General features: G+C 40.7%; 1 protein-coding gene and 1 long non-coding RNA gene across 7 annotated transcripts in view; one reads left to right on the top strand and one right to left on the bottom strand.

The window, feature by feature from the left end:
• LOC140646449 (uncharacterized) overlaps positions 1-4,411 on the bottom strand; it is a 41,075-nt gene extending 36,664 nt beyond the window's left edge. For 2 of the 3 annotated variants that reach the window (XR_012040436.1, XR_012040434.1), the window contains exon 1: positions 4,202-4,411. This is a non-coding gene — a long non-coding RNA (uncharacterized lncRNA). The remainder of the gene's footprint in view (positions 1-4,201) is intronic. The other variant, XR_012040435.1, reaches the window with a different exon arrangement.
• The window catches only part of USPL1 (ubiquitin specific peptidase like 1), a 16,775-nt gene continuing 6,787 nt past the window's right edge, over positions 4,246-14,233 (top strand). Inside the window, exons 1-5 of one of the 4 annotated variants that reach the window (XM_072850399.1) lie at positions 4,246-4,416; positions 4,594-4,665; positions 10,071-10,237; positions 10,801-10,929; positions 12,100-12,754. In XM_072850399.1, the coding sequence (XP_072706500.1) occupies positions 10,139-10,237; positions 10,801-10,929; positions 12,100-12,754 (883 nt within the window). In that variant the 5' untranslated portion in view covers positions 4,246-4,416; positions 4,594-4,665; positions 10,071-10,138. Of the gene's footprint in view, positions 4,417-4,593; positions 9,361-10,070; positions 10,238-10,800; positions 10,930-12,099; positions 12,755-14,233 lie in introns of all 4 variants that reach the window. The other 3 variants (XM_072850400.1, XM_072850402.1, XM_072850401.1) reach the window with 3 other exon arrangements.

Here is a 14,233-nt window from a genome sequence, read left to right as displayed (position 1 = left end):
TCACATATCATATTTGGGCATCAAATATGATCCATGATTTGTTCACTTAATTTCAAAAACACTTTGCTTGCTCTAATCCTTTTTATTTTGCATGTCATTTAACCAATCCATCTCCAAACTTCCACATCAGTTTTTAGAGTGCTTACCATCATAATCAAGCTAGCCATGATCTTTGCCCTTACAGAGACATGAATTGACTGTTATTATCTTGTCTCATTTTGGGTCCCATGCAATTTCTTCCATCAACATTAAAACGTATTTTCTATTCACAGTGACTTGCACTAAGAGTAGCAATGCAACACCATGATGCCACAGGAATGCAACCTAACTGTTGGAAGAATCCTAAGAACAGAAGCGCACAATACAGCAACCATGATCATACCAAACATCACCCATCTTTACATGGGTTTCTGAGGCTACATTTCACCATTGATACTTTCCCACTAGAAATATTCCTAAAAAAAAATTCATTTCTGAAAATCCCAAAGCTACTAAGTTTTGGCTATTGTTTCCTACTGGAATGGAGTCAGACGCCTACGGGCTGTAGGACAGGGAGGTAAAATAACTCAAAAGAATAGAATGAAAATTAAGAAAAAGTATTTGGAAGCTACAATTCCCAAATGGAAATCTTTGCAGTGGTTTCTGAGAACACTGCATCAGGCCTAAAGTTCAGTTTCTCTCTTTGCTACAGAGCAAAGATGACGCTCCTGTTAAGAATGACAAAATAAGAGCCACTCTTACGACCCAAGGGAAAAAAAAAAAAAATCTACCTTTAACTCAGAGCAGCCTGCTTTGGCAAGGCTACAGACAGCATAGTAGGGAAACAATGTAGCATTTATTTTCAAAAGTATAGGAGGGAAAAAAAAAAAAAGTCATAAAAATATCTTGTAAGAGTTTTTTACTCCAGAAAAAAGGATTTAAACAGGTAGTGGTTGACAGAAAAGAACCTGGCCTCATGTTTTAGCTACTGATTTTATAACCTCTGTCTCAAAAAAGATCTCCCTCTGTCTGATTAAAATACTACAATGCAATAGCCAAAGGATACTACATGTACACAATAAAATCAGTAATGTTAGTAGTTTGTGGACTTAAAATTAGTTATGAAATGCAAGAAAGTTTCCAATCACAGTAATCTTGACTTTACATACACAAAAATTATCAAAGTTGAGATTATTGTGACTGTAAGCTTTCCTGTGGTATATATTTAACAACAGAACATTAATAACGTATTTAAGCATTAAACAGAAAAAGATGTATATATCTAATTAATTAGTTACTGTCGTCTTCTTACATTTCCAAAATAGCATTTTGCAAGTTTAAATTTTAATATTCTTCTATTAGTTTTTGGAAAAAGAAGAAGGAAAGCCAAGCAAACATAAAACCCAAGAAGCAAAACCTTCAGAGCAAAAGTTTTCAGTTGGTACCTCCCACTCCATATTCAGTTTGTCAGGGACCATCATGCAGTGACAATCTGGTTAGAAGTAAGCAGCCAACGGGTGTGTAATTTGCATGTGAAAATATTTTTAGAAGACACACATGAATAGCATATGTTCTCAGCCTGAGTACAATCTTCTAAATATATGCCCTGAATATTATTTCCCCAACATTCGTAATTATTTTCCAGATAATGATTCCTGGTACAGATATGTTACCCTTTGAAAACAACATATATATCAACCCTTAAACAACACTCATTTTAGAGTTCACCTTGGGGGCTGGGGGAGCCTCTATATCATTAAATTTTCTCCTCTGTACCTGAACATACTAACAGAAAAAGAAAATAGGTTTTTTGCCTGTTATACTACATGCTTGATGTGCATGCCAAGAGGCTTCAGACATGGCAAGTGCCCATTCCAGATACGCCTTTTAGAAATATTATAATAAATTAAAATTAATTAAACTGTTTTAAAGTCTTTACTGCCGATGTAATCACAAAGTTGGCAAATTATGCTTGAAAACAGAGCGCAACAAGAGGATGCCCTGATTCAGAAAGTTAAATCAGATATGTACGTTCACTTGCCTGAACCAAAGCAGCTTCAAAAATTGTATCAGAAAACCCTTTTACTCTTCCCATGTTAAGAAAAAAAACAGTTTAAGAAGGTAAAGACAGAAATCAATAAAACTAGAAATAAGCCATGTGCTTATACATTGTTAGTTAAATCTAAACCAAATCTAGTTGAGTAAATAGCAGTCTAACTAGAGCCCAAAGTCATTACCAGTCTACATCTGGAACACCCAAACCAATTCCTGGTGACTCTGGAGTTTGCACTATATAGTAAATACTACTTTAGGATGGTTTTGTTCAGGCCAAGCGAAGTTCTATTGCGTTGTGAGATTGAATTCTAAGTGATCAGAGAACTGGAATCTATACTGGAGCTTTTTCAAAGTCAGTCCATGCTAACAAGCAGCAAAAACATCTACTTAATCATTCCAGAGCACAAATACACACACAAGCAAACACCTTTTACCACATCATCTGTTAGGCAGTATACACTTGAAACAAAAGCTTATGCTTGGTGGACGCCCGAAACAAAACAAAACTAGTCACCCCTGGGAAAAGTAAAAACTTAAACTACGATGAAAACAAGCTAAAAATTTATTATTGAAATTAATAAACAGAACATATATTAATTTTAATACATCCAAACACTGTATTTTAACCATAAATAAGTATTACTAGGGCTCAAAACACACTACTTAGAGTCCTAAAATGCCACGAAGAAAATCATTGCATACATACAACTACCTAATGAAACTACTTAACAACATTATTCAGTAGGTTGCATTATTCGACCAGTTTTAACAGTCAAATAGAGCAACTGAAAAAGAGATTAAATACACACCCTGCATTTGATGTGTATGTAGAAACACCAGTCTCAATGGCTGTAGAGCCAGTCAGTTCCTTCTACTCAACATACCCAAAAGTGCTTTACACTCCTGATGAAAGTACACAGAAAAAATACATTCTCCACAATGAAAGCACTAATGAATCAAAACCCAAGATCAATCTACAAAAAGTACTCACAAAATTATTACCAAGTTTCACTATAGTCTTTCTCCAGTCAGGCAAACAACATCCTCCAATAGAACAAAATACCCTCAAACATTAATTCAAACTTCAAAACATTACTGTACAAATTAAAGGAATAACTACAGCAAAAAGCTAGATTACGGATGTTACAATGGAGCCATCATACTAACAGATAATTTCACCATGTAAATCATATAATGCTAAATGCTTTTAAAAATGCGACCAAGAGTATGGTGTCAGCAAAGCAGAGGCAGGCAATATGAGAGAAGGCATTTTTCGTGCTATCACTAGAACAATTTCCTGACTCATTCCATCCTCCAGCCCCGGGGACCAGGCTGCCATGGTCCACGCTGACAGCCTTCTTGACGTAACTGAAGCAGAGCACTGACCTAAATGCCGTTGCTGTTGAGCTCCTTGCAGCTCACGCTCGAGAAAAAGGGGCCAATATGGATTCAAAAGCTAGCATCAAATACTTGAGCTATTTCAGCCTGAGACTGCTAGTGCAGAAATGCTCGTTGAGACCAAGAACCCCACATCACCTCAACCTCTTGAGACTGAAACCTCCAAAAACGACTGCAAGGCAAACTCTAGGCTACTGAAGAGAAAAGATTTTCAAAAGGGAGACTGCACATCACATCACATGCGCTTCGGCAGAAGCAGAACTGGCAGAACCAGCGCCTCGGTGCTAGGAGAGAAAGACAAGACGCGAGGTACCGAACCTCGGACAAGGTTAAACCGCACCCTGGGGGTGATTTTAAGCAAGTGTTCAGTGAATTGCAGATTAATCCTCAACTCCCTGCCCCGAGCAACGTGCAAAGGCATTGTCAGGAGCGACGCGGCTGTGAGGCGGCAGTGCGGTCCCTCCCGTTACCGGGGCCAGCACCACGGGGCACGGGGCCCGCAAGCCTACGGCAAGCAGGGCTGCCGCCTCCCGTCAGTGAGCTGCAACGGGCCCAGCTGCCGCGCTTCGCCCCTCCGGCGGGCGGGGGGAGCAGGAGCGGGTCCCCTCTTTGCTCGGGCGCCCGGGGAGGCGGCGGAGGGGAGCGGTGCTCCGCTCGCTCCTCGCAGGGCCGGCCCCCACAGAAGCGAGCGGGCCGCGGCCCAGATCGTCCCCTCCCACCGCTCCGCGTGAGGGAGCGAGGAGGAAGGGCAGGGGGGAGGGGAGAATACCTCAGGCGCTGCTCGCACCGCCGCCGCGCAGCCCCTCTCCCGCCCGGCGGCGGCTCCGCCTCCGCTGCCTGCCGGGAGCGGGGCGGGGCGCGGCGGGCTGGCATGGCGGCGGGGCCGCGCCGGAAACTGCGCAGCAGCCGGGCGGGCGGCGACGTGGGCCACGCTTGACGCCGCCGGCCACCTGCTCCGAGCCAACGGCCGGCCAGTAACGGCCGGTGAGTAACGGCCGGCGCCCAACGGCCGCGCGGCGGGGGGCCGCGCCTGCGCCCGCCAAGCGCACGTGCGGCGGGGGCGGGCCGCGCGGGAAGGCCGCTGAGGGGAGGCGGCCGGTGGCGAGCGGGCTCGGGACTAGGGACTAGGGACTAGGGACTAGGGCTGCCTGTGCTTCGCAGGGCGCCGGGGAGCGCGACGCCGAGGGCCGGGAGCGGCGGCGCGGGGAGCTGAGGCACGGTGGAGGCCAGCAGGTGAGAGCGGGGCTCGGGCCGTGCCGCCTGTCCCCGCCGCGGGGCCCGGCAAGGCCGGGTGGCTGTCGCCGGGAGGGGCGGTCCCAGCGTGCGCGGCGCTCTGCGGGCGACGCCGGGCCCTTTGACAGGTTGCGGGGGTGCCTGTTCCGTGGGCTGTGGTGGAGCGGTTGCCTTTCAGGTTTCTAAATGCCGACTGAGAATTTCATGTCAGTAGCTGTGCGGTTGAGGTGTGCGTTCTCTCTGCTCGGGTAACGCTGGCTGAAAGCACAGTTTAATAAAAGATGCACTTGGTGAGGTACTAGTGCACGCGTGTATATACATATATTCCCCTTGCAAGGTTTTCTTATGTTCTAACAATTAACTCTATAAACACTTTTTCTTCTACAGTCTTTGCATAGCATATGGACCACTCTGGATGTGGATTAAAGATCAAGGGGGCTAGTTAACCATAGGTTTATCTGAAACAGTTGAGCACCTTTTGGTGTTGAAGGAAGGGCAGCAACCAGCACACTGGGCCAGCACAGTCCTGGCAGCTGGTTAGCTGGCATCCCACTCCTGTGCCCATCATTTCCACTGCCTTGGGTCAGAGACTGAGGCTCTGCCTATGCCAAGTCCCTTCCTGAAATCTTGCATCTCTTGGCTGCAGCTATAATAAACTGTACTAGTTTAGGCTGTATTTTTTCCCATGCTAACTCACTTTTTTTTCAGAAGGACTGAATGATTTGTCAATGAAACATGGTAGTCCCTGTCCCTTGTTGTACACCCATCAAAGCATTTAATATGAGGAGGTTAAAGAGAAGTCTGACTGTAGAAGAAACTTTTAGAACAGCGGAGTAATAATGTGGCACGCTAGTTTATTTTGCAAATTCATCAGTTTTATCTTTATTTGCCTTAGTCTGTGTTAGGCTTCTTGCAGGAAATAAATTTATACAGGTCGTGCTGTAGAAGGGAGTTACTTTGTGAACAGCAATGATGTCTTGTTACTGTTGCACTTAATGGAATACAATTTGTGGCCAAAATTGTAATTTTCTTTTTTTTTAAAATGGGCTGTGATTTTAATATTTATAGTTATGACCTCAGATAAAGAAAAAACTTAATACTCTGATTTCTTCTTGTATAAAGAATGGATAGGTAACAACACAATGGAAATTTTTCTGACCTTTTTTTCTCAGACTCTTGTTTGTTTCTTTTAATCTTTTCAATATCCCCTTGACGAAGGAAAGAAGACTTGTAAGGTGTTTTACAGGAACGTCATTTTTAAGTGTCCCTATAGCATTTAAACAAAGAGGAAATGTTCCCTTCACTGCAATGTAATCAGTGTTCTGTCACCTGCTTACTGCAGTTTGTAACTGATTTTTATTTATAAGGTACTGTTTCACAAGGTACAGCTCACTATTATTAAAAGGTTCAGGTCCCTTTTACCATAGAGTCATGCAATGCTTTGGGTTGGAAGGGACCTTTAAAGGTAATCTAGTCCCTGTGCACAGCAGGGGGGTTGGACATCTTCCACTAGTTGAGGTTGGTCAAAGCCCTGACTAACCTGGCCTTGAACATTTCCAAAGATGGGGCATCCCCAACTTCTCTGGGCAACCTGTCCCAGTATCTCACCACCCTCATCGTAAAGAATTTCTTCCTTATGTCCAGTCTAAATCTATCCTCTTTAAATGTAAAACCATTGCACTTTGTCCTGTCACTATAGGCCCTGGTAAAAAGTCTCTCAGTCTTTCTTATAAGCCCTCTTTAAATACTGAAAGGCTGCAATAAGGTCTCCCTGGAGAGCCTTCTCTTCTCCAGGCTGAACAACCCCAACTCTCTCAGCCTTTCTTCATAGGAGAGGTGTTCCATCCCTCTGACCATTTTTATGGCCCTCCTCTGGACCTGCTCTAGCAGGTCCATGTCTTTCCTGTGCTGAGGGCCCCAGAGCTGGATGCAGTACTCCAGGTGAGGTCTCACCAGAGCAGAGTAGAGGGGCAGAATCACCTCCCTCGACCTGCTGGACACGTTTCTTTTGATGCAGCCCAGGATACGGTTGGCTTTCTGGGCTGCGAGCGCACATTGTCAGCTCATATCCAGCTTTTCATCCACCAGCATCCCCAAGTCCTTCTCCTCAGGGCTGCTCTCAATCCCTTCATCCCCCAGCCTGTATTGATACCAGGGATTGCCCCCACCCAGGTGCAGGACCTTGCACGTGGCTTTGTTGAACCTCATGAGGTTCACATGGGCCCACCTCTCTAGCCTGTCCAGGTCCCTCTGGATGGCATCTTGACCCTCAGGCATGTCAACCGCACCACTTAGCTGGGTGTCATCTGCAAAACTGCTGAGGGTGTACTCCATCCCACTGTCTATGTCACTGATGAAGATATTAAACAGTACTGGTCCCAATACGGACCCCTGAGGGACACCACAGATTACTGTTTTCTACTTGGGACATTGAGCTGTTGATCACAACTCTTTGGATGTGGCCATCCAGCCAGTTCCTCATCCATCTAACAGTCCCTCCATCAAACCCGTATCTCTCCAATCCTTCACCTTTTCCTTGTTTTCTGTCTTCTGCCCTGTTGGCTCCCTAGCTCATCGGACCTTTTCATAGGCCAATTTAACTCACTAGAATAGCAGAAAAACTTGTGCTTTACTGAGTTTTCTGCTGGTTTGTGAGTTCGGTTAGCTTGTGGGAAGTCTGACAAGGATGTGAGCTGTCAGGGAAGGTGGGGGGAGAGAAAGAAGAGAAAAGAAGAGAGACCTCCCTATTCCACAGCAGCGATCCATTAGATCAACTCATCTACTCAAGGAAGCATAACCATAGCCTTAATAATTATACCAGGTCCATAATAGCGTATTTTGTATTACATTTTTCAAGTATCCAGGATAAAAAGGAAAGTAGCATAAATGGTTTAAAATATGACCCAGTAAGCTTGAAAGGGCATTCCTGTGTACTTTCCCATTTGTAATGCAGATATTGCCCATTGCTACAATAGGTTGTTTCAGGACTTGATACAGCAGTCTTTTAATTGTCTGTTTTTCTTGGCAGCTGTTGATCTGATGCCCAATTTTAGTACATTGTGCAAAGATCACTAATAACTTGCTGTAATGTTACAAATACTTAAATGTACAGGCAGGCCACTTGGTACTACTCTGCGTAGCTAGTACTGGCAGACCTGTTTTATATGCTTGTTGTGTTTGTCTTTGAAATAAAAGGACAATTAATAATTTTTTAAAATGTTTATTATATTCATAAGTGCAATAAAAGTCTTGGATTCCAGTACTACAGTACTATTGCTGGGTGATTATAGTTGGGGGAGGTATTGTACATCTCAGAACGGTATTTAAGCTTTAAAAAGAAGAGCAGAAGTAACAGATAACATAACTGAAAAAAATACTTGCTTTCCTTTTGAGAGGGATGACAAGGAAAACAGGGACTTGCAAATAAATAAATATGTTTTATAAAACCAAGGCATGCTTTAAAAGGAATAACCTGCAGGTTAGTGTTACTAACCTTTTTGAGTATGTGTTGTATTTATGTGGTGAGAAATTGCATACAGTTCCAGTCATGTGATGTATGTATTTTATTTACTCTGGAGACCTGAGACTGCTTCAGGCCAAGGAATTGACTAAAAGTCCCCTGAACAAGTTAGAGACATTTTGTTACTACCTATAGCATGGAGAGTAAAGTTGTGAAGTGTTTCAGTGTGGTTGATATCTGCACAACTTGTATTAAAAAAATCAAGTTCCTGGCTAGACTAAATATATGATAATACAGTTCAGTCACAGTGTGATAGTGCTACTGCCACTGTGTGAAAAATGGGAGAGCTTGCTTTTCCTTTATAGTCCCAACAAGCTTGTATACTTTGAGCTAATTCATTAATTTTTACCTTGAGTGAGCCCAGGACCATGCTGTTTCTTGTACACCTTCCAACTCTACTTTGAAAACTAAACATGTGCTCTAAGGCACATGGGTTGATATTTTTATGTTCTTACCTTCCATTACAACCATTAGCTTTATAAGTCAGGGTATACCATCTTTACATGCTGCAGCTCAGTAATTCTGAAAAGTGCTGCTGAACACATTGAAAGTGTCAATAGGACACACTGTCATCTTATTTTGACCCTCTCATAAGTTGCCATTGGCGACTGATTTGAAGTGAGTTGTTACATTTTCCTACTGCGCTTTTTTTATTCATGCTTTGTTGGTTTTTAGCATTCTGTCCAGTTCTGTAGGGTCTTTCCTTGACCAGTATTATAAATGGTTTTGGGTTGAACTGGTATTTACACAGGTCTCCAAGAATGCCTTGGGAAATTTCTTTTTTTGAAAGGAGCTATAATCTGAGTTAGTGCTGTAGTGTAAGAAAGGGTTGAAAGGACATCATGGTGTGGGAGAGGATGTTATTCAGTGGAAGTAATGAAAAGGGAACAGCCGTGGCTGAAGGAAAGATATTACATTGATGACTTTGCAATTCAACTTACCTTAACGTCCTCCTGCATCTTAAAGAGATATGTATTTATTCTAGTTAGTTCCATTGGAAGTCAGCAGGAGCAGAATTGGGTCCCTGTAGTTCTAAACCTCTGTGTTTTTCTGGCTGATTCAAGGTGTAGTTAACTTCAGTGCCAGTGAAGGAATGGACTGAAGGAGCTGCCTTCTGATGTGTACCTGGTTCATACTGAAGTTGTCCTCCACAAATGTGTCTGTGTGTATGTGTGGTATGTGAGAAAGGCAAAATTTGGCCCTGAATTTGAGAAATAATTTAAAATAGAATATTCAATGTCACTTGTAAAATATGCAATAGAGTTATATAGCAGTGATACTGTGGAAGAGCTTTAGTTTGCTACGAAGTCTATAACATTAAAATAACATTACGAGAAGTTTCCAAAAAGTGGCAGTAACAGCAAGATGCCCTTCTGTGGTTAAAAATTGTTGTTTGCAGGATAAACTTTTAATAGTTTATTACGCACGAAATTCACTGTTTTGAAAGATGCAACAGTGGAGTTTTTTTGGTTGGTTGTTCTTTTTAATATTCGTCAGCAGCCATCTATAACAGTACGGGATCTTATTGTAGCCATTTTAAAAGTTTGTTCTTTCTGAGGGTTAGATGCAGTAAGCTGAGATGCCCGGGCAAGACATCTACATTTCTGCAAAGTATAGTGCACTTGGAAAATATGTGAGACCTTGTAGAGTGTAAAGAGTAGATAAGCTTGCAAATTCAGGGCCTAAAGCTGTTAAATCTATTATGTGACTTAATTTAAAGTTTTGAGTTCATAATTTGCACTAGAAAATAAGTATTTTCAGTTAAGAAAATACTCTTCTGAATTCATTCTCACAGAAAGCACAGGCTGAATTATTGTTGGTATTTATTTTTCCAAAATTTAATCTAATTTTTCTTTAATTGTTTTATTCACTTCTTATTTTTCAGGAGTCTTTGAAAAATCCTTAGTGGTCATGACATTGTTACAAGTGACATAAGTTAGCCAGTGGCTCAGAATGATGGATACCCAGAAGACCGCAAATGGTTTGCAAGTGATTGGAGAAGGGACTGGTATAGGGAAATCGACACTCCACATGGTGGGGTATTTGGGAAAAGTCAGTTGAAACTTGTTTTACATGTGTGCAAAGTTCATATTTTTCTCTGCTTTGAGAGATTTTTAATTGGTCTTAATTTTACAAAAAAAAATTCTCAAAATTATTTTCCACGGAAATCTATAACAATGGCGAAAGATTATTCTAAGTAAATCTGTGCCTATGATTTTTTTATTGGCACTATTTTTACAACTGTTTGCATTCCTATGAAAATTTAGTTGTCTTTCAAAGATCTGAGCTTGTGTTCCCTGGCAATAAGTGTCCTGTGGTTTAGTTCAAGTAGAATGAAATGTTGCAAATTGTGCAGTTAAAGATACCTTATTAAATGTTTGAATATTTAAATCAAAAGATAAATTTATTTAGAACATTCTACCATACAAATATATATCTTAAAAATATTTAAAAAAACCCAATCTAGTTTACTTTTTTATACTGTATTAGGTATTATATTTAGAAGTTGCATGTTGGTTTTCTATCTTGGTATGTATGTATGTCTTACCTTGGAATAATATATGAAATACGTAAGTCTATGCTGCTTTTTCTTTCTTTCTTTTCTTTTTTTTTAGAACTGTAATCCTGTGGAAACAACTGCACATGAGTATTGTCCAGTCTGCAAAGAGAAGGGCCAGATCCAAGTTTTACGGACTTACCGCATTAATTTTCAAGAGTCCATTTTTCTTTGTCAAAATCCTCAGGTATTACACTAATTAACAGTTTTGTTTGGTTGTGCAGAGGCCTTTACCTTCAGCAGTTACACCTCTTTAAGTTCAAGATTTTATTGGTGATAAGCAAACTGTTGAAATAGGACCCTTTTGAGTCCATATGCTGGATGATGTTTGCCTGTATATAGACAAAAACATGACTAACCTGTGTACATGCACAGTGTTTAGGCACAGCTAGCTACCCTAAAGAATTAAAAAGAGTAGATTAAAATGAATAAAGGAGAGTTTTGCTTCTGTAACAAGGGAACACAAGTGGTATTAAATAAATCTTTGTATGAATTGGAATACAAGGCGAAAATTTGATGATCCATGTAACTAGTAGATGACTCTTGCAGATGTGAGTCTCCCATTTTCTCTTCTTTAAGTCTGGGTAATGCAAATAGGTTTGTAATTATAATTACAATGTTTTTCTTTTCTTTTTTTTTTTTTTTCCCTTTTTAAGTTTAACCTTAGCTGAATTTCTGTGCTGCTTAATACTTGAGTCGTGATTTTGCTGCCTCTCCCTTCTCCACTGCTCGTGTATGTGGGGAGGGTATAGCAGTCCCATATGGACTGGTGCCTTTAAATTAGTAGACAGAGACTAGACTAGATATGGGTCTCTGACTTGCTTTTCCCATCCCTTCCCACTTTTAAATAATCATAGTATCATTCTAGAGATTGGTAATAGCAGATTTTACTATATTCTGGTTGCAGAATAGCTATATACGTTAAGACCCTACCAACACCTGGTGTGATGCATCGGGCTAGCCTGAAAGATACACTGCCAGTTTTGGCACCAGTAGTCTCTTAGGCACGAGATGATAATGCCAAAACTGTACCCTAAAGTAATGGATGTAGCAGAATAAGAGAAGAGGACTCTCCTTAGCAAAATTAGCTTGTTTTCAGGAGTTGGAAGTATTTACTGGAAAAGTAATGTTGATTATCGCTACTGATATATTTATTTCACAATTGCTTATATGACAGTGGTTGGATAAAACACCCTTCCTATCATACATATGTTGAATTTATGTACTGATTTCATTAAAATATCACTTTACAGAAGTCCTACATTCCATTTTAAGGGTATGGTTTGTACTTTTTTTAGCTCTTGTTCACCTGAAATTGCTTTGTAGATTTCACTGTAACTAACTTTCTTTCCTTTAGTGTATCTACCCACTTGGTTATAAACCATTAAACAGCATAATTACTTCTGCTGATTCAGGAAATCATCAAGTTCCATCTACTCATAAGAAAAGGAAATTGTGTGATATCAGTGACTCTTCTCCTGTTGAATCACATCCAAAAAAAGCAAGAACTAATAATGTGGTAAATGTTGAGCACACTATTAATACAGACCCTGTTGTCAAATGCTATCAGAATAGCTTATGTATTCCCAAGTCAAGCCTACATGATGTGGTACAAAATGGCCAGCAAAAACCTAGTAACAATGTGGAGTCCTCCATCCAGAAGGTGGATTTTGAAACAACCACCAACACCAACAACTATCAAGAAAGTCCTAAGGCTTCTAGTCCCAGAACACAACTCTTACCAAATTCTGAACTTTGCTCAACAACATCTGAAATTTTGCTCAAGGATGATAAAGGTTCCACTAATAACACAGATTTATGTCTTCAGTGGAGAAACGTGCATAAGCTTTGTTGGTTAGATTGTATTTTGTCAGCACTGGTACACTTAGAAACGTTAACATTTGCTCTAGCAGAAGAATACAATGATGGAAAATGCTTACTCCAGGAACTCTTAACAAAATATAATCAAGCAACTGTGCTTCTGAATACCTGTAAAAGGAGTAAAGTAAAAGGTGAGTAAATTTAGCTCTTGTTTCTTCATATTCAGACTGATCTGATCTGCTACAAATATGCAGAATTTGGTACAATGCATTTAAATATGCCTCCATTCTATTTCAAGATCACAAAAGAATGAGTTACAAGTCATTACCATGAATTTGCTGAGTAATGTGCTCTATCTAGCAGAATCCTGGTAACCTCTGAAATTGTTTTTCTTGGGGCAAACGTGCATACTTTGAAAGCATCAAACACTAAGCATGTCTTGAATTTTTTTGTCATATCCCACATAGAGAATTTGTGAATTGTTGTAATTGAGCCTCACTTTGTTTCCTTTCCCTCTGTTGGTTAACTTATTAGGATGCTGTTCTAATCTTAATCTTTAAAATAATTTCTATTGTGGTTTATATCCTTGTATAAATGGGCAGTTGCCTTGTCACACCAAAAATAGTAAAGCCGGGAATGTATGTTCTCTTCTGGCTCCAGTTGCGCTCATTGAAGGAATGCTTTGCCTGAGGTCTGCAAGCTGTGCTGTGGATGATAGTGCTTTTCCTAACCTGTTTCAGTCAAAATTAGTCAAACACATTAACCTGGTTCATATTGTCTGGAAAGGGTTAGTGAGTACTCATGTGTGCAGCTTAACAGGTTCAATGACTGTAACCTCCAGGCACAAGGGGCAGTCATGGGCAGCTGGGGGCAACCTTCCAGGCAGCACAGCTGGAGTCAGAGGAGGATGTGTCACTATAATCTACTAGTATGGCCTTTGATCATTTTCTGTACTGTGGATTCAGTTTAAGACTCTCAAACTAAGATCTGTTTTTCTTAGTCCTCTTGAACTGTCCCATTCGTGTCATAAGTCTGAACTTCTAAGAGATCACCTGTTAGAGAATTAATACAGATCTCTGGTTAGCCAGTATCTTTCATGATTTTTTTTTTTCAATAGACATTCGAGGAAAAGTGTGTGTTTGAATATATAGACTGTAGTCCCAGAACAGCATTACATAACTTGAAGAATATAATCGCTTTCCTGGGAAAAATAATAGGTGTATCAAAAATGGTTTAATCCACCTTGTGGCAGAGAAAACTTACTATTTTACAGAGGGGAAAAAAAAAATACAAAAAGATTCTGAAGTAGTTCATATACTCTGCTTGCCAGAAAGTCAGGCTGCTTGATTTTAGGTTTTCAGCTATTACCTGGAAGCCCTCTACCATCACAGAACCTGAGATGTGTTTCTTTCCGCTCTGTTGTGCTGTGTTTGCAAAGGAGCTCTGGTGTGCAAGAGCCCTTATATGAGGATGTTAGCTGTTGGAATATAGTGTCATTTGAGGTAACTTAAACCTTTTCATTTCCAGGGGTTGCTGCAAAACAAATTAGTTTATTTGGGCAACAGTGGAGAGGGGATTGGATTAAGAGTATTGTTGTGGAGAATAGATGTAGTATTTATTCTGCCCTTCTGTGTAGTTTTCCAGCATCTTTTATATACGGTGTTTTTAAA

The sequence above is a fragment of the Ciconia boyciana genome, chromosome 1 (assembly GCF_034638445.1).
Source record: "Ciconia boyciana chromosome 1, ASM3463844v1, whole genome shotgun sequence".
NCBI classification, from domain to species: domain Eukaryota; kingdom Metazoa; phylum Chordata; class Aves; order Ciconiiformes; family Ciconiidae; genus Ciconia; species Ciconia boyciana.
Note: the sequence above shows the minus strand (reverse complement) of the source record. Positions and strands in the feature narration are given on the sequence as shown.